Here is a 25,810-nt window from a genome sequence, read left to right as displayed (position 1 = left end):
CCCGGCAGGCCGGCACAGACCACCGGAGCCTGCACAGACCACCGGCAGGCCGGCACAACCCCCCGGCAGGCCGGCACAGACCACCGGAGCCTGCACAGACCACCGGCAGGCCGGCACAGACCCCCGGAGCCTGCACAGACCACCGGCAGGCCGGCACAGCCCCCCGGCAGGCCGGCACAGACCACCGGAGCCTGCACAGACCACCGGCAGGCCGGTACAGACCCCCGGACAGTCGGCACAGCCCCCCCGAAGGCCCGAACTGACGGCGCATCATGATGCGCACAGACAGCGCATCATGATGACGTCATTTCGGCAGCCAATCAGAGCCACAAAAGTGGCTCATTGCATTTTGGACTTCCGATTCCGGTATCCGATACGAAAAAAATATCGGTACTCGGTATCGGAATTCCGATACGGCAAATATCGGCCGATACCCGCTACTTGCGGTATCGGAAAGCTCAACACTAGTGATGACACTTTTGGTAGATAGGCCGGGTCAGGTTTTAAAATGACTCTATCCTCTAAAATTTTTGTGAAAGGTGGCCCCGCTGATAAAGCTTGAATATCGCTCACCCTGCAAGCTGATGTTAGTGTACCAGAAGTACCGTTTTAAATGACAGAATTCTAAAGGGATGCCGAGTGAATGGGTTCGAACGGAGGGCCTGTCAGTGTGGACAGTACAAGATTCAGGTCCCATGACTGAATCCTTTGACTAGCTATTGGCCTGGATCTGGTTGCGGCCTTAACCAAGGGTTACCCGCCACATCGCGGTTATAAAGAGCGCCTAAAGCTGCTACTTGGACCTTTAATGTGTTGACGGCCAGACCCTGTTCTAGGCCCCTTTGTAGAAATTCTAGGAACTTATTGATCTGAACCCCGTCCTGAACCTTTACCCCAGAATTGGATAAGAATTTTTTCCATGTTCTTCCGTATGCTCTCATCGTAACCGGTTTTCTACATTTTTGTAATGTAGTTATCAGGTTCTCTGAAAATCCTCTGACCCTCATCAGCGTCATCTCAAATTCCATGCTGTTAAATGGAGGTTCACTGCCTGAGGGTGTAACACCGGGCCCTGCGATAGCAGGTCCGGGAGATCCGGTAGGATCCACGGGTCGGGTACCGAGAGTATTGTTAGCCAGGAGAACCAGGTTCTTTTGGGCCAGAAGGGGGCTATTAATATCATTCTTGCCCCGTCCTCCCTGACTTTTCTTAGCACTGCCGGGATAAGCATGATCGGGGGAAAAGCGTATGTTAGACTCTGTGTCCATGGAAGCATAAATGCGTCCAGAGCTAGAGGATTCCCCCTGGGATCTAGGGAGCAGAACGTTTCCACTTTTTTGTTTCTGAAGTCGGCAAACAGATCTATGTCCGGGGCCCCCCACCTTTTTAGAACCGCTTTAGGACCCATTCCCCCTGCCGTAATTGGGTGTGGCTCAGGAAGTCTGCCATTTGATTCTCCGTGCCTCGGATGTGTAGTGCTGACAGGGATAGCAGGTTTGTCTCTGCTAGTTTGAGGACTCTGGAGGATGTGTCCATTAGGGCCCGGGACCTGGTTCCCCCCTGATGATTTATATAGGCCACCGTGACTTGATTGTCCGAAAATATGCGGACATGATGATTCTGGAGCAGGGGTAGGAAGTGTGTTAACGCGTAGCCCACTGCTAAGAGTTCTTTATGGTTTGAGGAGGTTTCTAGTTCTTGGTTTCCCCACGCACCCTGAGCCACCTCGTTGTTCATACAGTGGGGAAAAAAAGTATTTAGTCAGTCAGCAATAGTGCAAGTTCCACCACTTAAAAAGATGAGAGGCGTCTGTAATTTACATCATAGGTAGACCTCAACTATGGGAGACAAACTGAGAAAAAAAAATCCAGAAAATCACATTGTCTGTTTTTTTTTTCATTTTATTTGCATATTATGGTGGAAAATAAGTATTTGGTCAGAAACAAAATTTCATCTCAATACTTTGTGATATATCCTTTGTTGGCAATGACAGAGGTCAAACGTTTTCTGTAAGTCTTCACAAGGTTGCCACACACTGTTGTTGGTATGTTGGCCCATTCCTCCATGCAGATCTCCTCTAGAGCAGTGATGTTTTTGGCTTTTCGCTTGGCAACACGGACTTTCAACTCCCTCCAAAGGTTCTCTATAGGGTTGAGATCTGGAGACTGGCTAGGCCACTCCAGGACCTTGAAATGCTTCTTACGAAGCCACTCCTTCGTTGCCCTGGCGGTGTGCTTTGGATCATTGTCATGTTGAAAGACCCAGCCACGTTTCATCTTCAATGCCCTTGCTGATGGAAGGAGGTTTGCACTCAAAATCTCACGATACATGGCCCCATTCATTCTTTCATGTACCCGGATCAGTCGTCCTGGCCCCTTTGCAGAGAAACAGCCCCAAAGCATGATGTTTCCACCACCATGCTTTACAGTAGGTATGGTGTTTGATGGATGCAACTCAGTATTCTTTTTCCTCCAAACACGACAAGTTGTGTTTCTACCAAACAGTTCCAGTTTGGTTTCATCAGACCATAGGACATTCTCCCAAAACTCCTCTGGATCATCCAAATGCTCTCTAGCAAACTTCAGACGGGCCCGGACATGTACAGGCTTAAGCAGTGGGACACGTCTGGCACTGCAGGATCTGAGTCCATGGTGGCGTAGTGTGTTACTTATGGTAGGCCTTGTTACATTGGTCCCAGCTCTCTGCAGTTCATTCACTAGGTCCCCCCGCGTGGTTCTGGGATTTTTGCTCACCGTTCTTGTGATCATTCTGACCCCACGGCGTGGGATTTTGCGTGGAGCACCAGATCGAGGGAGATTATCAGTGGTCTTGTATGTCTTCCATTTTCTAATTATTGCTCCCACAGTTGATTTCTTCACTCCAAGCTGGTTGGCTATTGCAGATTCAGTCTTCCCAGCCTGGTGCAGGGCTACAATTTTGTTTCTGGTGTCCTTTGACAGCTCTTTGGTCTTCACCATAGTGGAGTTTGGAGTCAGACTGTTTGAGGGTGTGCACAGGTGTCTTTTTATACTGATAACAAGTTTAAACAGGTGCCATTACTACAGGTAATGAGTGGAGGAAAGAGGAGACTCTTAAAGAAGAAGTTACAGGTCTGTGAGAGCCAGAAATCTTGATTGCTTGTTTCTGACCAAATACTTATTTTCCACCATAATATGCAAATAAAATGAAAAAAAACCAGACAATGTGATTTTCTGGATTTTTTTTTCTCAGTTTGTCTCCCATAGTTGAGGTCTACCTACGATGTAAATTACAGACGCCTCTCATCTTTTTAAGTGGTGGAACTTGCACTATTGCTGACTGACTAAATACTTTTTTGCCCCACTGTATGTGCTCCCCATCCCATGGGACTGGCGTCCGTGGTAACTATGTGTGTTATTTTTGTTACCCAGGGATCCCTTTGGAAAGATTGTCTTGGTTTCTCCACCAGGCTAGGGAATGAATAGTCTTTGAATGTAGGGTAATACGACCCTCTAGGTGTCCCTCTACAGCTGATTGGGTGGCTAATACGTCCCACTGGAGCTCTCTCGTGTGTAACTGAGCCCATTGGACTGCTGGCAGGCAGGCGGATAGAGAACCCAGTAGTGACATAGCTTTCCTTAAGGTCATGGAGGGATTTTGGATTGCTCTTGTTATCATTTGAGTGATTTTCTCTTTCTTGCGGTCTGGGAGGTGGCACTCTTGAATGTTTGAGTCCAGTGTTAGACCCAAGAATTTCTGTACTCTGCTGGGCTCCATTCTTGATTTTTTCAGATTTAGGGATTTAGGAGCCAGCCTAGGCCTTGTAGGGTGTCCATCACCCTGTCCCTCTGTTCCCGGCATTTTCGAGCCGAGCTGCTTGCTATTAAAAAAATCGTCCAGATACGGGACTATTATTATGACTTGCTCCCTTATATGGGCCATCATTTCGGCTACTATTTTGGTAAACACCCGTGGGGCTACCGATATTCCGAACGGCAAGGCTCTGTACTGGAATTCTTTTACCTTGCCCTTTATTGAGACGGCTAACCTGAGATATTTTCTGGAGTTTTTGTGAATAGGGACGTGATAATAGGCGTCGCTGAGGTCTAATACCATCATGAAGCAGTTAGGGAACAGGATTTTGGTGGTGGACCTGATCGACTCCATTTTGAAGCTTTGATTCCTGACGTATCTGTTTAATTTTTACAAATTTATGATCATCCGAAAAGTGCCATCTGGTTTGGTCACCAGGAAAAGAGGTGAGTAGAACCCTCTGCCCCTTTCCTGCATGGGAAGCTCCTGGAGGACTCTTTTTTTACCAGGTTTAATACCTCGTTTTCTAGGGCTTCCTGCTCCTGCGTACTGGATCTTAGCGGAGTTATTACGTACTTTTGAGGTGGGAGAGAGAAAGTCTATTTTTAGGCTGTCTTGGATTAGGTTTATTATCCACGGGTTGATTGAGATTTTCTTCCAGGCTGGAAGGAAAAGGGTTAGCCTTCCCCCCACCCTGGGCAAACTGTCACGTAGAGGGCTTTTTGTCTCGGGATGAGTTACCAAAGAGGAACCCTCTATCTTTCCTTCTGTCATCCCACTTTTCTTCTGTCAGTGGTCTCCTCTGAAAAAACTTCCTATTCCGAAAGGGCCTCTTAAATGTTGCAGGCCCCAAATTCAGGAACCCTTTTTTCTTGTCCCCTGCTTTCTGTAGGATGTCATCTAATGTCTCCCCAAAAAGGAATTTCCCTTCACAAGGGATTGAACACAACTTCATTTTTGTCTGTAGGTCACCTGGCCAACTTTTGAGCCACAGTGCTCTTCGGGCTGCATTTGAGAGCGCTGCTGCTTTGGACGATAATCGGACTGAATCGTCCGATGAGTCCGCTAAGAAGGCAGCCGCTCCCCTTATTACTGGGATAGAATCTAGGATCTTATCCCTTGGCGTCCCTTCCCTTAGTTGTTTATCAAGTTTGTCCACCCATACCATTAGGGCTCTTGAGGTACATTTTGCCGCTATGGCTGGTCTGAGACTACCTCCTGCTGACTCCCATGCCCCTTTAAGGAAAGTATCTGCCTTTTTATCTAGGGGATCCCTGAGGGTGCCCATGTTCTCGAAGGGGAGAGCAAATTTTTTTGAGGCCTTTGTGACGGCTATGTCGAGCTTCGGGGCCTTATCCCAGGACGTGGATGCCTCTCCATCAAAGGGATATTTCCTTTTAATGGAAGGGACAGTGTGTTTTTCCTGTCCGGTTTGTCCCATTCTTTTTTGATTAGCCCCTGAACATTTTCATTTGGCGGGAACACTCTCCGCTTTTTTTGGCCTAGTCCCCCGAACATTATGTCCTGGACTGTTTTATCAGGCCTATGGTCCAATACCCCCATGGTAGACCTTACAGCTTTCACTAGTTTGTCTACCTCTTCTAGGGGAAAACAGTGACGCCCCCCCCCCCAGTTTCCTCGTCTGAGGATGAGGAGCCGGATTCCGAGGTTTTAGAGGTGATTTCTCCCGACGTCGAAGAATCCGACAGGGAGGTCACTATCATATCTTTCTTTTTTGTTTTGTCCCGGTGCTTAAGGGATATAAGGGCACTCTGAACCTCCGATTTGATCGTGGCTCTTAGGCCAGAGGCGAAATCCAGGGTTTCCTGACAGAGGACTTCTTTCGTACAAGATTCACAGAGTTTTTCTCCCAAGATATAGGTAGGGGTCTAGTACAAGTGGGACATTCCCTGTTCTTCTTCTTCCCCTTCTTATTTCCCTAATAAGGGAAAGGAATTCTATTACAATGGTGAACATTCACGAAGATCACTCACCCAAATGTACACGGCTGCAGGTACCGATTCGGGAGACGGACTCAGGTCCTGTACAGTCTGATCTCCCGGTGGCGATTTGCTCCTTGCAGCTGATGTGCTGTGCTGCGTATAGTGACTGCCGGAACGGCCATTGCTTCTGTTCTGTTATTTTTTGCGATTATGGTGACGGTGGTGCTGCTGCTTAAGCTGCTGCCTGGTTTGCTGCTCCTGTTGCTGGTCGCTATCCCCCATTGCTCAGGACGCTTCCAGCCAGGAGTGCTTCCAGCCACACCATTTTAAATTTCCCGTCGTATGACGTCACTGCTCCCATCCTGCACCGCGTCTGCCGGGGAGAGCGCTCCTGCGCATGTGCCGCTTCCTATTTCCGATGCAGCTGCCATTTTGATACACCTCTGTACCATGGCGCTGCCCGCAAGTTTTCCGGGTCCCCACGTGCCCCGGCCTCCTTTCCGGAGCGGCGGCTCCGATTTCTCCCCCTCCCCCCCGCTCACCTGGCCGCCCACATCGTCTCCAGCGGTGGCGGCTTCGGGCACCGCACCTGCCGTGACAGGGGCCTCCCCGCTGCCATCCTTCAGACAGGTCGGCCCCGGATCCGGACTCCCACGCAGGTACCGCCGTCCTGTGGGTCACCCGTCAGGGACAGGAACCCAACTGAAGGCGGAGGAGAGGTACCGCCCTTTTTGTCTGTAGGTTCCTGTCCCTGAAGCGCGGATCCCCTCTCTCCGGAAGAAGCTGGCTGCAAAACGCGCATCGGGGTGAGGGGATGCTGAGCAGTCATATTTCTTACAGCAGGTAATTACCTTTTTCTATCTTATGTTCACGCCATGATTTAGCCCGATCTATAGGGTGGTGATAACTTTACAACGGTCACATTTGTGTGTTCTTTATATTATCCTGATACATTTTTTCTCATTAGGCAATGTTGCCTTAATCACTTATAAGCTGAGAGCGCTAGTGATTTTACTCTATGTGTGGATAATTATTGCACTATTGAACTGCACCTTATATTTACACATATGTGATATACTTTTTGGCATACATTATATCTTATGTGAACTCCAGATATATGTTGTGTGATATATACCAGTTTTTGGTACCTTTTTTCTGCTCAGTGTCCCTTGGACAGCATTGTGCTTTTTTAATATGATTTTAGTATTATACTTCTAACAATTGTTAATAAAGATTTTGTTTTTACTATTCCTGGGATCTCTTCATTTTTCCCTTATTATAGTTGAGTATGGGATTAGAGTGATGTGAAAGTCAGCAAGGGTTCAAATAATTATTTCCTTCACTGTATATGGGGCTCATTATTCTGTAAGGTGCACTATGTGGTGTCCATAATACTGCATGTAGCAATATATGGGACTTATTACCCTGTATGGAGCAATATATGGGGCCCATAATACTGAAAGGAGCACTATGTGGTTCCCAGAATACTGTATGGAGATATATATATGGGGCCAATTATTCTTTATGGATCACTATGCGGTGTCTATAATACTATATGGAGGAATATATGGGGCACATTATTCTGTATGGAGGAATATATGTGGCTCATTATACTGTATGGAGCAATATATATGGGGCTCATTATTCTGTATGGAAAACTATGTGGTGCCCATAAAACTGTCTGGAGCAATGTATGAGGCTCATTATTCTGTATGGAGCAATATATAGGGCTCATTATTCTGTATGGAGCAATATATGGGGCTCATTATTCTGTATGGAGCAATATATGGGGCTCATTATTCTGTATGGAGCAATATATGGGGCTCATTCTGTATGGAGCAATATATGGGGCCCAAAATACTGCATAGAGCAATATATATGGGGCTCATTATTTTGTACGGAGAACTATGTGGTGCCCATAAACCTGTCTGGAGGAATACATGGGGCTCATTATTCTGTATGGAGCAATATATGGGACTCATTATTCTGTATGGAGCAATATATGGGGCTCATTCTATATGGAGCAATATATGGGGCCCATAGTACTGTATGGATCAATTTATATGGGGCTCATTATTCTGTATGGAGAACTATGTGGTGCCCATAAAACTGTCTGGAGAAATATATGGGGCTCATTATTCTGTATGGAGCAATATATGGGGCTCATTATTCTGTATGGAGCAATATATGGGACTCATTATTCTGTATGGAGCAATATATGGGGCCCATAATACTGTATGGAGCAATATATATGGGGCTCATTATTCTGTATGTGGTGCCCATAAAACTGTCTGGAGGAATATATGGGGCTCATTCTGTGTGGAGCAATATATGGGGCTCATTATTCTGTATGGAGAAATATATGGGGCTCATTATTCTGTATGGAGCAATATATGGGGCTCATTATTCTGTATGGAGCACTATGTGGTGCCCACAATACTGTATGGGGCAATATATGGGGCTCATCATTCTGTGTGGAGCAATATATGGGGCCCATTATACTGTATGGAGGACTATGTGGTGCCTATAATACTGTATGGAGGAATAAATGGGGCTCATTATTCTGTATGGAGCACTATGCGGTGCCCATAATACTGTATTATACTATACAGGGTGCCTATGGGGGGTGTATTATGCTATACAGACAGCCTATATGGGGGTGCATTATATTAGGGGCTGCCTTATACTATAGAGTCTGCCTATGAAGGTGCATTATATTAGGGACTGCATTATACTATAGTGACTGCCTATGGGGGTGCATTATATTAGGGCCTGCATTATGCTATAGAGACTGCCTATGGGGGTGCATTATATTAAGTGTGGCATTATACTATAGAGGCTGCCTCTGAGGGTGCATTATATTATGGGCTGCTTTATGCTATAGAGTCTGCCTGGGGGGCTTTATATTAAGGGCTGCATTATACTATAGAGGCTGCCTTTGGGAAGTGCATTATACTATAGAGTGTGACTATGGGGGCTGCCTTATACTATAGAGTCTGCCTATGGGGGGTACATTATACTATACAGTCTGCCTATGAGGATGCATTATACTACAGTGGGGCAAAAAAGTATTTAGTCAGTCAGCAATAGTGCAAGTTCCACCACTTAAAAAGATGAGAGGCGTCTGTAATTTACATCATAGGTAGACCTCAACTATGGGAGACAAACTGAGAAAAAAAAATCCAGAAAATCACATTGTCTGGTTTTTTTTCATTTTATTTGCATATTATGGTGGAAAATAAGTATTTGGTCAGAAACAAGCAATCAAGATTTCTGGCTCTCACAGACCTGTAACTTCTTCTTTAAGAGTCTCCTCTTTCCTCCACTCATTACCTGTAGTAATGGCACCTGTTTAAACTTGTTATCAGTATAAAAAGACACCTGTGCACACCCTCAAACAGTCTGACTCCAAACTCCACTATGGTGAAGACCAAAGAGCTGTCAAAGGACACAAGAAACAAAATTGTAGCCCTGCACCAGGCTGGGAAGACTGAATCTGCAATAGCCAACCAGCTTGGAGTGAAGAAATCAACTGTGGGAGCAATAATTAGAAAATGGAAGACATACAAGACCACTGATAATCTCCCTCGATCTGGTGCTCCACGCAAAATCCCACCCTGTGTGGTCAGAATGATCACAAGAACGGTGAGCAAAAATCCCAGAACCACGCGGGGGGACCTAGTGAATGAACTGCAGAGAGCTGGGACCAATGTAACAAGGCCTACCATAAGTAACACACTACGCCACCATGGACTCAGATCCTGCAGTGCCAGACGTGTTCCACTGCTTAAGCCTGTACATGTCCGGGCCCGTCTGAAGTTTGCTAGAGAGCATTTGGATGATCCAGAGGAGTTTTGGGAGAATGTCCTATGGTCTGATGAAACCAAACTGGAACTGTTTGGTAGAAACACAACTTGTCGTGTTTGGAGTAAAAAGAATACTGAGTTGCATCCATCAAACACCATACCTACTGTAAAGCATGGTGGTGGAAACATCATGCTTTGGGGCTGTTTCTCTGCAAAGGGGCCAGGACGACTGATCCGGGTACATGAAAGAATGAATGGGGCCATGTATCGTGAGATTTTGAGTGCAAACCTCCTTCCATCAGCAAGGGCATTGAATATGAAACGTGGCTGGGTCTTTCAACATGACAATGATCCAAAGCACACCGCCAGGGCAACGAAGGAGTGGCTTCGTAAAAAGCATTTCAAGGTCCTGGAGTGGCCTAGCCAGTCTCCAGATCTCAACCCTATAGAAAACCTTTGGAGGGAGTTGAAAGTCCGTGTTGCCAAGCGAAAAGCCAAAAACATCACTACTCTAGAGGAGATCTGCATGGAGGAATGGGCCAACATACCAACAACAGTGTGTGGCAACCTTGTGAAGACTTACAGAAAACGTTTGACCTCTGTCATTGCCAACAAAGGATATATCACAAAGTTTTCAGATGAAATTTTGTTTCTGACCAAATACTTATTTTCCACCATAATATGCAAATAAAATGAAAAAAAAAACAGACAATGTGATTTTCTGGATTTTTTTTTCTCAGTTTGTCTCCCATAGTTGAGGTCTACCTATGATGTAAATTACAGACGCCTCTCATCTTTTTAAGTGGTGGAACTTGCACTATTGCTGACTGACTAAATACTTTTTTGCCCCACTGTATATAGAGGCCTATGGGGAGTGCATTATACTATATTGAGAATTGTCTGGTGCATTATACTATATGGAGGCTATCTAGGGGGCTATCATACAGTGATCATACAGTGTGGAGAATAATGTTAGAGGTATCAAACAGTTTGAGGGATACTAAGGGGTCAGTATCTATACAGTATGGGGGCATTAGACTGTATAAGAGAGCATCATATTGTGTAGATGGAAGATTTAAAGGGGGGAGAACTTGGGACATTATTAAATGTAAAGTGGGCACTTATTGTTATAGGGGAACTCAGGTTACTGGGACTGTCAAAGGGCCACACAGGGCATTATTACTTTCCAGGGGACAAAATGTGGGCACTGTTTTTTAGGGCACTTGCACACAGCATTATTATATTCTAGGTTTGTTTTACCAACTAGAGGTCACACAGCAGGTGAGTTAATAGGGATACATACGGCAGTAGCCGCTCAGTATTGGGATATCAGCAGGATGAGTAGTTTGTGCAGGTTGAGAATAGATGGTGATGGGGCTGGAAATGTGAGAAGTGAAATGTGTCTTTGTTGTAATCTCTGTAGCCGAGTCCTGGCTGGAGAAGTCGACATGTTGGTCTGGGCCCGATGGAAAAGACGTGAAAAGTGATCGATTCCATCAGAAAGAATGTCAGCTGTAAGTCACCATCTATAACCGTACTGTGATCTCTTATATGTTCTGTAGGACTGGTATCTACCACTGACTATATGGCGGTAATATCAATATTGGTCTTTATATAGAGATTATTTTCAGCAACAGTCATCTGCTGAGGTTCTCTTACATCCACTAATAGGGTGCGCCACCCAGTTGTAATCAGGTTATGTGGTTAGGGGCTCACTGAGAAGTTTCGCCCCCCCGATCAAAAACCCTAGCTACACCTCTGGCTCCAGGCCATCGGTGATGTTGGATTTTTTGGCCGATTATCTGCACTGGCCGCAGCGGTCCCCTACACGTTGTGAGAATGGGGCCATCTCTAAAGCATCATTGCTCAGGGCACTTCTATGTGCACCACGCATGTCACGTACATATTATCCTCCCCAACAATGCAAATGGCCGATAAAATCTTCAGGATCTCCGTCATCATGTTCGCTTGCTTTGGATCGATGGCTCTTGCCAGAAGAGTTAAACTTCTTTCTTCTCCCAGCATCCTTTGCAGGCCGTACTGTGGAAACAGAAGAAATATAATCTGATAAAGAAAGTTCTACAGCTTGGTTATCCCCGAGTCCAGAGCAGTGCTTAGGCCTCAGGGTCACACTCGCACCTCCACATTTCCCTTATAATATGAAGAATGCTTTTATTTGGTGGCATTTACGGGGTGATAAAAAAATAAATGGGGTGAAGTCTATATTATATTCCCTGGAAAACAGCTGGAGGGGAGACTGTCAGCAAAGTGCTGATAGTTTCCACTTCTCAGAAAGAATTGTGAGCCAGAAAAATCTAGTATCAATGTTTATATGAATAAGAACTTGATGGCTAAAATGAAGATTGTCCTGAGATACAAATGTAACAATGGTACAAGACGTAACGCCTGCTCTCTGTTGGCAGAGGCTCTATGTGATGGCAGAGGCTCTATGTGATGGCAGAGGCTCTATGTGATGGCAGAGGCTCTCTCTGATGGCAGAGGCTCTATGTGATGGCAGAGGCTCTCTCTGATGGCAGAGGCTCTATGTGATGGCAGAGGCTCTCTCTGATGGCAGAGGCTCTATGTGATGGCAGAGGCTCTATGTGATGCACAACCCTCTAAGGTAAATCCAATCTACAGAAATCTTAGCAGAAGAAAATTCTTCCTTTTGGTGTTATCAGTATATTCTAATTGGTCGAGTGGCAGAAATTGGTTATTTGTTGTATATTCTGGTAATTTACTGTGCCGACAAACCAAAAAGGGAATCACTGGTCACAACATTGTCATAGACACAATCGGCCGGAGGGGAAGGCAATCCTTCATGTTCATCAAGAAGAATGGGAAGCGGCAGGAGCGAGAGCGCCGGTGGATCCCTCCTACCTTATTATTCATGAAAGCTTTCAGGCACTGGATGAGTTTATGCTGATTTTTCTTGTCAATATTTTCTTGCCTTGGGATGAAAATAATAATAGATTAAAAGTAAGATCAAGTTTGGGAAGAAGAAGCTGAGCAGAATGATGATGACACTTACTGTTTCTTGTCCAGCAGCTTCTCCAAAACATCCAAGAGGAGCCCGAGACCTTCATGTCCAAAGTTGTTAACCCAACTGTTGGAAGAGAAAATAATTATTAATGTGGTGCAAGCACACAACAACCCGGCAGAACAGAATCAGGTAATATCAGTTACAAGATGGAGGCCCGATGCTATCGCATCAGGAGGGGGGTAATGTCACGATGGTGACAGGCTTTACAGCATTGAGAATCTCCCCCCATGTGCTCACCCACCTATCCACTCTCTCTTTCCCCATGTGCTGACTTCTCCCGTCTGTGCTCTCTTCTTTGACCTGTCTACCCCATGTGCTATCCCCCTTGTCTGCTGTCTCCCTCCTTCCTGTGCCGTGTTCTCCCCTCATGTGCTGTCCTGTTTGAGCTGTCTCCCCCCTGTGCTCTGTCTCTCACCCCTGAGCACTTTTTCTCTCCCCCATCTGCTGTCTTCTCCTCTCATGTCATCTCTTCTTTGACCTATGTACCCCATGTGCTCTCCCCCTTGTCTGCTCTCTCTCTCTCCACCACTGTGCTGTATTCTTCCCTCATGTGTTCTCTCGTTTGAGCTGTCTCCCCACAGCTCCTAAGCAGGGGAGGATGCAAAAGACAATACTGACATTACAGCAGGAGATCGCAGAGGATACATTTTGTGAGGTCAAATATTGTTTAAAAACAGTCAGTGAATATTTTACCTCACAGAATGAATCCTCTGTGATCCCCTGCTGTAATGTCAGTATTGTCTTTTGCTTCCTCCCCTGCCCAGATGATGAGATGATGTGGTATGCTCCATACACGGTCAGACACAGACAATTTTTAAAATGAACTTTCGTTCGTGGGAAAACCCCTTTAATGTGCCCTGCTTCCTCTGCCTGTAGACACGTCGTGCATCTGCCACCGGGATAAGCTGAATGATTCACTGCACCTGCGCGAAACTCGTGCAAACGCAGTAAATCAGACCATTGCCATCTTTGTGCAGACAGTTAGCGGCGGTCACATTAAAACTGCGCATGTGCTCCTCCTGTACAATGATGGCGGCGCTTAGTGAATCATTTGGCTGATCGCGGCGGCGTGATCGCAACAGTGTTCCGCTAGTGGCACCGCGCAAGAGGCTGCATACGGCATATATAGTGTGTTTGTGTGTGGTGTGTACGGCATATACAATGTGCGTGTGTGTGTGTTGAGTATGGCATATACAGTGTGTGTGTGTGTGTGGCGCAACGGTGTTCCACTGGTACCACCAGCAGTTTCCATATTGAGACACCCATCACTTGGGGGTCCCAGTATAGTGGTCGGTGAACTTCCGCCGCTTGGAATTCTAGGATCCAGACACATCTGGATGGAACAGGATGTGAAGACATTACAAGGTAAGTATTAGATATCAGATGAGTCAGGAGACGTTTACTACAGTAACTTGTGCCATGGATCGACAGGTCCTTGTACAAGTTGTGGGGGTCCGTACTCACTTGGTTGTGGTTGAGGCAGGCACAGAATGCAGTATTGATGAAATGTCCGAGCACGTTTATTTAACCGGCATAAACTGCTCTGGACAGAAAAACAAATGAACAACCTTTTCTGGCACAAAGTAACAAGCAGAAAAATGCACAGTCCATGTAGTACTGCAGGTCCGCCTGCACAGGTCTGTGTCTTCAGCAACACACACATGGAGGTCTCCACACCTCCAGCCACAGACACTGAATAAGGCAACTGGCCTCGTTTTTATCAGCCAAACTTACCCCCCTGGGGTGGGGATATGTGAGTGGTCATTCCCACCAATATCTTATGACCGCTCGTAAAACCCGGCCCTGGAATGGCCAAATAACTCTCTCAGCACTATATGTGTTGGAGCATGCTTCCGAGTTCACATCACCACAGCTAATAACCGTGATGACACATAACTCCCCTCAAAGACTTGTCTGGCGGCCATCTTACAAAGTCCAGCAGTTATATGATGGGAAGACAAATTTTAGTCTTTGTTCACACTGGGTATTTTTGCAGCGTTCTTTTGCTGCGTTTTTTTATGCTAATTTTCAGCTGCATTTGACAGTACCAGCTATGTCTATGAGATTTCAGAAATCTCATGCACCCAGCTTGCTTTTTTTTTGTCATCAGTATGTTGTGCTTTGCTGCATTTTTTGGACATAGAGCATGTCATTTCTTTCGGCGTTTTTCACTAATTACATTGAATGGAAAAAAAATCATGAATAAAATGCAGCAAAACCGACACAAAAACCGCAGCAGAACCTCAGTTTTTGCCGCAGCTTCTTTCCTGACAAACACTTAGGTTTTGCTGCAGAAAAAAAAATGAAGCAAAAAAAACCTCAGTGTGAACTTAGCCTGTGTGCACACGCTGCGGATTTAGGTGCGGATTCATCCGCGTGGATTTTGTAAAATCCGCAGGTGAAACCGCAGGTCAAAAGACCTGCGGTTTTACCTGCGGATTGCTCTGCGGTTTTGCCCTGCGGTTTTTCATCTCCTCAGTGGAGGAGATGGCAAACCGCAGGGGAATCCGCAGAAAGAATTGACATGTCAATTCTTTCTGCGGATTGAAAACCCGCAGATAATCCGCGAGGAAAATTCCGCACCGTCTGCACTGCGGTTTTTGATTCCCATAGGATATTATGGTACTGTACACCGCAGCAAAAACTGCTGCGGGTCCGCAGCGGCCAAAACCGCTGTGGAACCGCAGCAAAATCCGCAGCGTGTGCACACACCCTTACAGCCACACGCCAAATAGCCGGAGACTGCATAGGGGGTGATGCCCCCAGTACATATTCAGGCCACACCACTAGGCTCACTAGTACAATCACCCCAATCTGTAACCAGGAACCTTTAATAAGACGACATTACAATGTTTGCAGAACAGTAGACTATGAGATGTGGAGACGGCATCCTCCAGCAATTAAAGAACACTGGAGCTAAGCTGATAAACGACTAAATCCACATCACTTCCCGGCATCGAGGAAAGCAGATCTGTCTCCCATACAACGCACCTTCCCATTGCCTCTAGTTAGCAGCCTCTACATGACAACGATGATTTACAATCGTTTTACACTCCTACATATTTACTGGATTATGTGAACAGATGTTATACCTGGAGGTACAAAATCAAACCGTTTATTAAAAACAATCAAGGACACTTCATCTTCTTTCCTATACTTTTTGACAAGATTGAGACAACTGAACACAGACTGACAAACTTTTCAGAGCTCTTCTCAAACTTAAGGTTTGTTAACAAGTGACTGTCGACAGATCAGAATGATTGTGGGATCTATTGATGAGAAAGTGATGACATGATGATAAAAAATATACACATTGTTTGAATTGCAGAAAGCACAATAGCATTATAGAGGAATGTAGCTGTGAATACAGAGCTGGGGTGAAATTAAACTAGAAGCAGCATCAGCATGGGATATATTATACTGCTGTACTATGTGGTGGAGCCTTGAATCCAGAACTGAGGTGAAATATGTCTGAAACCAGCAGCATGGAGGACATTATACAGCAGTACTGAACAGTATATCTATAAATGCAGAATTGCGTAAAGATAATTACTAAAAGCAAGAGAAGTATGGGGGATATTATCCAGTAGGTCTGAGAAATATAGCAAAAATAAAACAATTGCAAGAAAGCATCACCTTGCAAGACAATATACAGCAGCAGCTAGCAACATGGATGGGAAACCAGCACTGGAGTAAGATAAAATAGAAGCATTGGCAGCATAAAAGACATATAGTAATACTGAGCAGTGCAGCTGTGAATGCATCATAAGTGTCACAATCCATTTTTGGATCTGTGTCAGTCTGGACTTTCTTATATAAACCGTTCTCCTTTCTGGCCCTCGGGGCCTAATATGGGTTTTTGCCCATGGTGGCCGCTGGTGTTATTACAAGTTTAGTGAGTCAGCTGCTGGGATTCCCCCCCCCAGTGGCCGCTGGTGTTACTACATGTTTAGTTAGTCAGCAGGCGGTGACTACTCCCACTTCCCTTTATAAGGCCACCTGGTACTGCTGATCACTTCTGGTAATACTGGTCATTTGCTAACCAACTGTTATGATTGGGTCACCAAGGAGGAGAGCAAGACCAAGCTAAGCTACAGAAAACCAGAGGTTGGTAACTAAGCAGATTGCAGACCCCTGATCCTATCCACACAACTAGCAGTAGCCATGGAGCGTACCTACGATGATCCTAGACGCCTCGACACAGCCGGAGAGCTAAATAAACCTAAAGCAAGAAAGGGGAAATCTAAACTGCCCCAGAGCAGACCCCAAAGGAATAGATAGCCCCCAAACATATATTGTCGGTGAGACAAGATGAAAACACAAATGCAGGTAGGAAAATAGACTGAGCAAATGATGGGGCCCACACTAACTAGACAGGACAGGAAAGGAAAGACACTGTCTGCAATTACGCAAAAAACCCTGCAAAAAATGTCCAACACGTCTGATAGAAAAATACTGACCACTATATCAGCACTCTTGCATATTCTGAAAGCAGAGCAAAAAGAGGCCAATCTAATAAGGGTCAAAAACAAACTGGCACAAGCAGTAACATATGGATGGAGATTCAGCACAGCCCCAGCCGGAGCTGGCTGACCACACAAAACTGAAATAGACAAAAAGAGATCAAATATGAACAATAGCAAAAGAACACTTAGCTGAGCATGCAGGGACTGAGCTGGAAACTAAGACCTCAGGAGGCAGGAAAAAATCACCAGCAGGGATAGAGGGAGTCGGCTGTCTTAAATCCAGTCAGAAACTCCAGATCTCCAATCGTCCTCCTCATTATCAGGTGGCAAGCCTCTGTTAATCAGATCAGCTCCATTACCTCCAGTAACCACCAGAGGGAGCCTAGAAAGAGAACTCGCGACCCCTCTGTCAATATAACCAGCTCCACTACCTTCACTAGTAACCAGAGGTAGGCCAGAAAGCGAATTCACAACACTAACCTTGGTGAAGACTGGATCTACCTGGTGCAGAGGGGGTTCAGCTTATATGGGGCAGTGGTAATGCTGTTGGATGGTGATCGGGTGCCTTACTCTGCTGCTGGGAGCATTGGCAGCAGATAAAGCTAAGTTTTGGTTTTTCGTTGCTTTAACCCCGTGGTGTCTGTTTTATATTTCCTTTCGTGTTATTGGTGCAGTTCACTTTATTCCATGTCTCACCTCCCGGGGAGGGAGTTGGGTGTTTAGCTCAGGGCTAAACAGGAGATAGTGACAGGTCGGGGACTTGGGCCTCACTACCATCAAGTGCACCCCCAAGTTAAGGAGAGTCAGGGCACCACATTTAGCCTGAGGGACAGTTCAGGGCCCTGGTTCCACGTCTCCTGTTTCCCCGCAACTGCCCCGTGACAATATGTGAGATAAAACACTAACTACAAAGCAGCACCAAGAATCTACAGTATGTGCTTCTGTCTCTCTCGCACGCCAGTCTGCTCCACCTCTCTTTATAGACTTAAAAGGGCCACTGTAATCTGATCAGTGAGTTAACGTCTTGTTTTGACCAAACCAGATTTTAGAAGGATTTCAATGCAAATGAGGAGCTCAGAGGACATGGAAGGGGAACAAGAAGTGGCTCATACATGGAGAAAGAAGCAGATGTCTCTAATAAACTGTATTTCTAATTTTCTTCTGTTTGCTTGTTTTATTTTTAAATGACAGTGACCACGTAACCCCTGACTTGCATTTTGGGTCCCAATTACTGAGGGCACCCCCTAGATCTTCACTGAAGGCATGTGGTCCTTCTACATAATGGGTTGTATGTTTTTCTTTTTCTATGTTCCATGCCACTGTGATATCTAAATACAAGCTCCGTTCCATGCGACCGTGAGTGGGCTGATAATCACATGTGGATATTGCCGCAGTCGTGTTTCGGAGACTGCGGAGAAATATACAACAAGGGCAGATCATTAGCTATGTATTTGTTTGGTGGGGGATTACAGTGTTATGTACCTAATTATCAAAATTAAATAATGAAATATTCCATCGCCATCTGCTACAAATTAAGTTTGTCAATTACTTTCGAGACGGCTTGACGGAAATATATCAAACCTTTTATGCTGGCCTGAAAGCGACAAAAAGGAAAAAAACAATTCTGGTGTTTAAGAATTCAGGTAACATGATGTAAACGTGTAAGGCAACAAAATTATTACTATTATTATCAACAGCCTCACTGATGGGAGAAGGAACAGATGTCGTGTAAAACGCCAATCTGTGGTATCCTTCAGCTTTAATTGATATCAGATTGAAATCTGGATGAAAAATTTGAAATAGAACAATAGAAACCCACAGTATGAGGCGGTATAAATATCCGCAAAAGGGAAATATTTCACCAACTACATTGTCCAGATCCAATTGTTGAGATGTTGTTATCACAATCTGATACAGAAACAAGCAGATAATTCACAATGATAAGTTCCAACTACAGTCCAATAAAGGACAACTCCTAATAATGAGGTGAACCCAGGGTATTAAAAGACCATGAGAAAAATTGGGCAAATCCTTTATTTCTCATTTAAAATACAATTTATAAACACTAACAAATTTCTTATAAGCCGCTTTAGAGAAAAACAGCTTAGTAATGCCCCATATGTATAATTATATAACTACTATAAAACTGCCCCCTATATACAAGAATATACCTACTATAATACTGACCCCTATGTACAAGAATATAACTACTATAATACTGCCCCCTATGTACAAGAGTATAACTACTATAATACTGCTCCCTTTCAGGAATATAACTACTATAACACTGCTCCCTATGTACAAGAATATAACTACTATATTACTGCCCCCTATGCACAAGAATATAACTACTATAACACTGCCCCTATATACAAAAATATAACTACTATAACACTGCCCCTATGTACAAGAATATAACTACTATAATACTGTCCCTATGTACAAGAATATAACTGCTATAATACTGCCCCCTATGTACAAGAATATAACAACTATAATACTGACCCTATGTACAAGAATATAACTACTATAATACTGTCCCCTATGTACAAGAATATAACAACTATAATACTGACCCTATGTACAAGAATATAACTACTATAATACTGTCCCCTATGTACAAGAATATAACAACTATAATACTGACCCTATGTACAAGAATATAACTACTATAATACTGATCCTATGTACAAGAATATAACTACTATAATACTGCCCCCTATGTACAAGAATATAACTACTATAATACTGACCCTATGTACAAGAATATAACAACTATAATACTGCCCCATGTACAAAAATATAACTACTATAATACTGCCCCTATGTACAAGAATATAACTACTATAACACTACCCCTATATACAAGAATATAACTACTATAACACTGCCCCTGTGTACAAGAATATAACTACTATAATACTGCCCTCCTATGTACAAGAATATAACTACTATAATACTGCTCCTATGTACAAGAATATAACTACTATAATACTACCCCTATGTACAAGAATATAACTACTATAATACTGCCTCCTATGTTCAAGAATATAACTACTATAATACTGCTGCTATGTACAAGAATATAACTACTGTTTTACTATGAAATTATTGCTCAAGTTGAAAAAAAGTTTTATAACTGAAAAGATAAAGTTTTGTAAATCAAACAGAGTCTCCAGCTGATAAAGAAACAGATTAATTTTAGAATAAATGTGTATAAACCCTTATTCTGTCCTTTGCTTTGGTCTCTTTATACTTGTCACAACTTCACACAAAATCTTAGTTTCATAGGAAAATTAATCCAGAAAAGTCAATGCTTTTGTACTTTGGGGTCGGGCCCCAGGAAGCTGAATCTGACGTTGAATTGGAAGAGACTTTGGTTTTATCTATGGCAGCAAGCGGTAATCAATACTGCACAATAATGATAATCAAATATAATCCACGACATATCAAAAGCTTCTAATGATCCAGTAAAGGGAAAGTTATTCCCTCCAGACGCAGTCACGAGACGCTCAAGAAGGAAATTGACAGCAAATGCCTCCAGATCTCATTATCGGCTTAGCTCCCAGAGACGCAGATTGTCAATATCACAAAATAAGTGTTAGGATCTGGTTGTGCTACTATATATATAAATATATATCTGAGAGGCGAGCGCGCGTCAGGGGCCTCCTCCTCCTCCTCATCAGCCGCTCTGTAAGGCTGAGCCTAATTTCGGGGCCGGTAGTGAAGCTGTCGAGGGATCTAATCTACATGGAAAGGACGAGATTGTATTTGTGCTCAGATATGAGGGCAGATTAGAAGGAAGCCAATTACAGAGAAGTCAAGGACTTTGATAGAAGAAGCGAGAAGTAATGATGCGTCACTGGGAAATCAGTTATCTGTAGGTGGGACCCTGTCTTCACATTGTCGGTGCACACTGTGCTCTCTGTGATCTTCAGAAATCATCAATTTCAGGTTGTAATGTGCTATCATTTCCGTGGGCTCGGTCTAATTCACCGTATTTCTACCACTAGTGGCGCACTAGAGAATTTTACCTCATGTGCTCTGATAGACACAACTCTTTATAACAGCGCACCATGTGAACACTCTCGGTACTGTATTCTGAAACCATGAGTACATCAGGGGAAACGTAGTATTTGACCCTTCAGTAGTTTGTTTGCTTGTTGGGAAAAATCCATCAGATTCAATCACTATTCAAGACTTTTGCAAATCATGTTTGGTTCTTTTAGTGCCACCTACAGGTAGCCACCCTGCATGTCGCTGTCCGACTAGATACGTGTCTAGGGATATTGGCCATACTGGAAGTCCCCATCTGTATACTCTGACTTTGCAGGTACCCATCTATAGGTGGCACTAGAGAGTTTCCTTTCTTCTGGAGAGCTAATTTGCATATCTTTTCCCAGGAAGCTTTCCATGAAATAATCTCTATTCAGCAGTGAGGTCTCCTCTAGGAGATCCCGTACTCACAGGATTCACTGCATTATAATCTTGAACATAAGTGGATATGAGATGTTATAATGATGAGGGGCCACTGTCTTTCCACCAGAGGCGGGAACCACAGCTCCTTCTCCTTCTTGTGATTTGTGGAGTTGTCGGAGCCTTAATCTTAAATTATAGCAGGTCTGATTGATGTTGGAAGGGCTGCGCCCACAGAAGTCAGTGGTATCTGGCCAGGAATGGTATGCTTGGGCTGAAAACAAATTAAATTTTTGCAAACCTTTTAAACCAGATCAAAGCTCATAGCTGCACATATCCAGGTATTAAAATGTATATTTCAGATGCACCGCTACCATTTTCCGTGACTCGCATCATTTCTACCACTAGGTGAAGCTGTGGAGCATTTTACCTTGTGTTTGGAAAGACAGCTCTTTGTAGCAGCGCACCGTGTGGCCAGGGTGGGTATTGCAAGTAAAAATGTATTAACCAATTTAATGTTAAACAGGATTGTTATGTGATCAGATTTTCCATGAGTTGACAAGTAATTGCAAAATCAGATATTACGTTCAGATGAGTTGCATTTTGGGTATTTCTCCGTTTACTGCATAGTAATATGGCATGCCTGCTGTAGAGATGTCGGCGTCTGTATAATCTCACCATCCAAACTTTTCATTCATCCTGAGAATAATACCGCTACTCTATTACCTGTGAAGGCCAAATACTTGTCCTGCCGTTGACTCCTGAAGGCCTTGTGGTGTGTGGAGGCAGCGGGGTCTCATCTCTCATACATGGGATTGCATTTCTCTCTAATGGTGTGTTATCCCCAAATGGAATCTCTAACTTCACCCAAAACCAGAGATGGCCAAGAGTGGCTCGGGGAACAGCGAAGGTGAGAAGCAGAGCGAACCTGATACACGCTCGTCCAAGAGCTAAACAACACAGGGCTGAGGCGCTGCCATCACTACGACTCCCAGCGGAAACACAGATTATTGGCTCAGGGTAAATAATTGGACAAGATCTTCTCTTCCTCGCAGATGAGCGGCTCAATGAGCTGACACTTTCTGCTGATCAGTGGCCATTAATCATTCATTAAACGCCAGTGATGTACTGGAAGCAGTCACCGGATCTCTCATCTCGGGGAAGAAGACCTGGCCCAGTCTGGTATGGAAGGTTCTGATCACACCAGGAGAAGGTCACACACCTGATCAATGTGAATGAATAAAACTCATGGAAATCCTACATCACAGAAGGGAGAAATCCATTAATTTCAGGGACTCGAGGTGAATTTCGGAATGGACACCATTATTTTGTCTTCGGGGACTACCTCCCCCCCACCAGTCTGGGACCCTGAATAACAGAGCAGCACATGCACTGATGAATCCCCTGCTCACCATAAACAAGCAAAGGCGACTACGACATGGGGCACACTGGGCAGCTGCTGTGGGGCACCAGAGATGTCCCATCCCCTTTATTATTACATGTAAGAACCTGTGCAGGACTTGTCAATAGGGGGCAGCATTACTAGAAAAGAAGAAACCCTATGGTGGGAATAACTACCCCTGCTGGGCATCCGGCGGCCGCTCCTATCTACCCCGCTGTTCAGTATGGCCGCATGGAGGCTGCACCGGCGGCCATACTGGGGGCAAAGCGTTTACAATTTAGCTTTAACAAGTGAAAATATGGAAAATATGCCTCCATGATTTATATTTATTGCATGAGCTCACGGCGTGCGGAGGCAAGTCCATGCGGAGAAAGCGAGATCCTCCTGGCAGCGGCTGCCGAACCAGAACATGTCACATAACTCAATGGTTGATGGTTAGAAATCTGGATTTGGTGCCACAGATCCAAAAACAAAGATCTTTTAATCTATTAGTATAAGATGGTTAATCTGGCTCTGTGCCTCCTGCGCTAGGAGGTGCACGGTACTGATGACAGGAGGTGCGCGGTGCTGACGACGTGTAGCCTACAGACATATGCCGGCTCGGGTGCACGAGCAGCTGGCACGTCTCTCCTGTGACAGTAGCATCGCCATACCTTCCATTCAAAATTAGCCAAAAAGTGCTTTAGGGGTGTACAAACAGAAGAGTATGGGGGCAAGGTGACATGGGAAAATAATGACACAGGAAGACGCGGACATAGTGACATGAGGACAAGTGAATATGAGGACATAGAGAGATGGGGACACAGTGAAAAGGGGAAATAATGACACGGGGACATAGTGACATGGGGAAATAACGACATGGGGAGACGGAGACATAGTAGCATAGGGAAATAATGACACGGGGAGACGGGGACATAGTGACATAGGAAAAGACACGGGGACACGAGGACATAGTGACATGGGGAAATAATGACACAGGGACATAGTGATAAGGTGGAAATAATGACACGGGGACACGCGTCATAGTGACATGGGGAAATCATGACACAGGGACATAGTGACAAGGGGAAATCATGACACGGAGAGACAGGGACAGTGTGTCATGGGGAAATAATGACATGGGGATGTGGCATCCCCTGCGTTCTCAGTTGCCGCAGGGTACTGCACTTCATCCAGAGGTGTGGTACTCTGCTCTCAGGTAAGGAAGGGGCATTGCCAGGACTCACACACCAGCACCCAACACTTGTCCCCATCTGGCCAGGGGGGAGTTAATTAGAGGATGTGGGTGGAGAAAGTAGAGAAGGGGTGGAGCTTAAGGGAGTGACAGTTGGTGGGAGGAGTTAGTGCTGGGGTAAAGAAATTGTTCTGGAAAAGAGTCAGTAAGTCATTCAGCGTGGTATGAGATGACAGAAGTCAGGAGGGAGGGAGAGAGAAGGAGTCGCTTGTGGAGATTGAAGCTGAGTGCAGCTTGTTTCCAGACTAAAGAGAGTGAGAGACGGAGTGAAGATAGAGAAGAAAGGAAGGAAAGCTCCAGGAGGAGAGGAAGAAGAGGACTTTGGGACACAGATAGTGAGCAATCCATCCGTGGGGCCCGCATCCACCGGCATGGTCGGTGGAGGGGCCAGGTCGCAGTTAGGGGAGCGGCCCCAAAACTAGTGGGGAAACTAAGGACTCAGCTAGAAAACCGGAGGCAGTTTCTTTAAGTGTTGCAGCCGACCCCACATTCATTTGCTGAAAAGGCAGACATACTGTATATGATTCGGGGGTCTGACCAACGTCGCCCGAAAAGATCCGTGTCTGCTCGGGCAGGAGAGGTGGTAGCCAGCGTAGTGAGATGGCCAGAAAGGGAACATCAAAGGGAGCCCTGGCAACATACACCCCAAGCTACCTGAGAACTGTCTGGACCACAAGCCTGGAGGACACAGCACCTTGGCTGGGGACTGTATCAATTGCACTGTGAGTAAAAGTGTGAAGACTGCACTCTGCTGTGTCCTCAGAATCATATACTGCGTCATTCACCCTGCACTGCACTACCACCACCTTAAATCATATCACTACAACTGTCCTCGGGCCCAGCTCTGCCTATGGAGAGCTGAACCATCTCTGCTGCATCAACAACGACCCCAACGAACTGAATCTGCAGCGTCGGCTAACACCTTATTAGCTGAATAAAACAGGTGGCGTCACAAATTATCCCTTATAAAGTATTATTTCCCCTTTCCATCATTTTTATTGGACGCCCAGGGCCACGGAACGGGTCACTGCTGCCGTGACACATCCCCTTAAGAACCGGCCCAGTACCGAGTATCTCCACGACCCTGGCGGGCGCTCCGGGGCCACAAGGACATAGTGACATGGGGAAATAATGGCACTGGGACATGAGGGCAAAGTGACAAGGCGAAATAATGACATGGGTACACGAGGACATAGTGACAAGGTGAAATAATGACATGGGGACACGGGGACATAGTGACATGGCAAAATAATGACATGGGGACACGGGGACATAGTGACACAGGGAAATAATGACACGGGAACATAGTGACATGGGGAAATAATGACACGGGAACATAGTGACATGGGGAAATAATGACACAGGGACATGAGGACATAGTGACATGGGGAAATAATGACACGGGGACATAGTGACATGGGGAAATAATGTCACCGGGACATAGTGACAAAAGGAAATGACACAAAAATAATGAAACGGAGAGACCGGGACATAGTGACAAGAGGAAATAATGACATAGTGACACAAGGACATAGTGACATGGGGAAAAATGACATGGGGACATAGTGACAAGGGGAAATAATGACATGGGTCACGGGGACATAGTGACAGTGACAAGGGGAAATGATGAAATGGGGACACGGGGACATAGTGACTTGGGGAAATAATGACACGGGGACATAGTGACATGAGGAAATAATAACATGGG

At 45.1% G+C, this 25,810-nt stretch overlaps 1 protein-coding gene across 7 annotated transcripts in view; it reads right to left on the bottom strand.

Moving 5' to 3' along the window:
• Positions 1–25,810, bottom strand: part of DIAPH2 (diaphanous related formin 2) — a 1,634,550-nt gene that overhangs the window by 1,310,143 nt on the left and 298,597 nt on the right. For all 7 annotated transcript variants that reach the window (XM_073589842.1, XM_073589844.1, XM_073589848.1 and 4 more), the window contains 3 exons: positions 12,573–12,647; positions 12,422–12,491; positions 11,445–11,581 (listed from right to left, as the gene is read on the bottom strand). In XM_073589842.1, the coding sequence (XP_073445943.1) occupies positions 11,445–11,581; positions 12,422–12,491; positions 12,573–12,647 (282 nt within the window). The remainder of the gene's footprint in view (positions 1–11,444; positions 11,582–12,421; positions 12,492–12,572; positions 12,648–25,810) is intronic.

This window comes from Dendrobates tinctorius, unplaced genomic scaffold (assembly GCF_039654945.1).
Source record: "Dendrobates tinctorius isolate UK_male_01 unplaced genomic scaffold, ASM3965494v1 ptg000114l, whole genome shotgun sequence".
Lineage (NCBI taxonomy): Eukaryota > Metazoa > Chordata > Amphibia > Anura > Dendrobatidae > Dendrobates > Dendrobates tinctorius.
The sequence above is the reverse complement of the archived record's forward strand: the minus strand, read 5'-3'. Positions and strand labels throughout refer to the sequence as shown.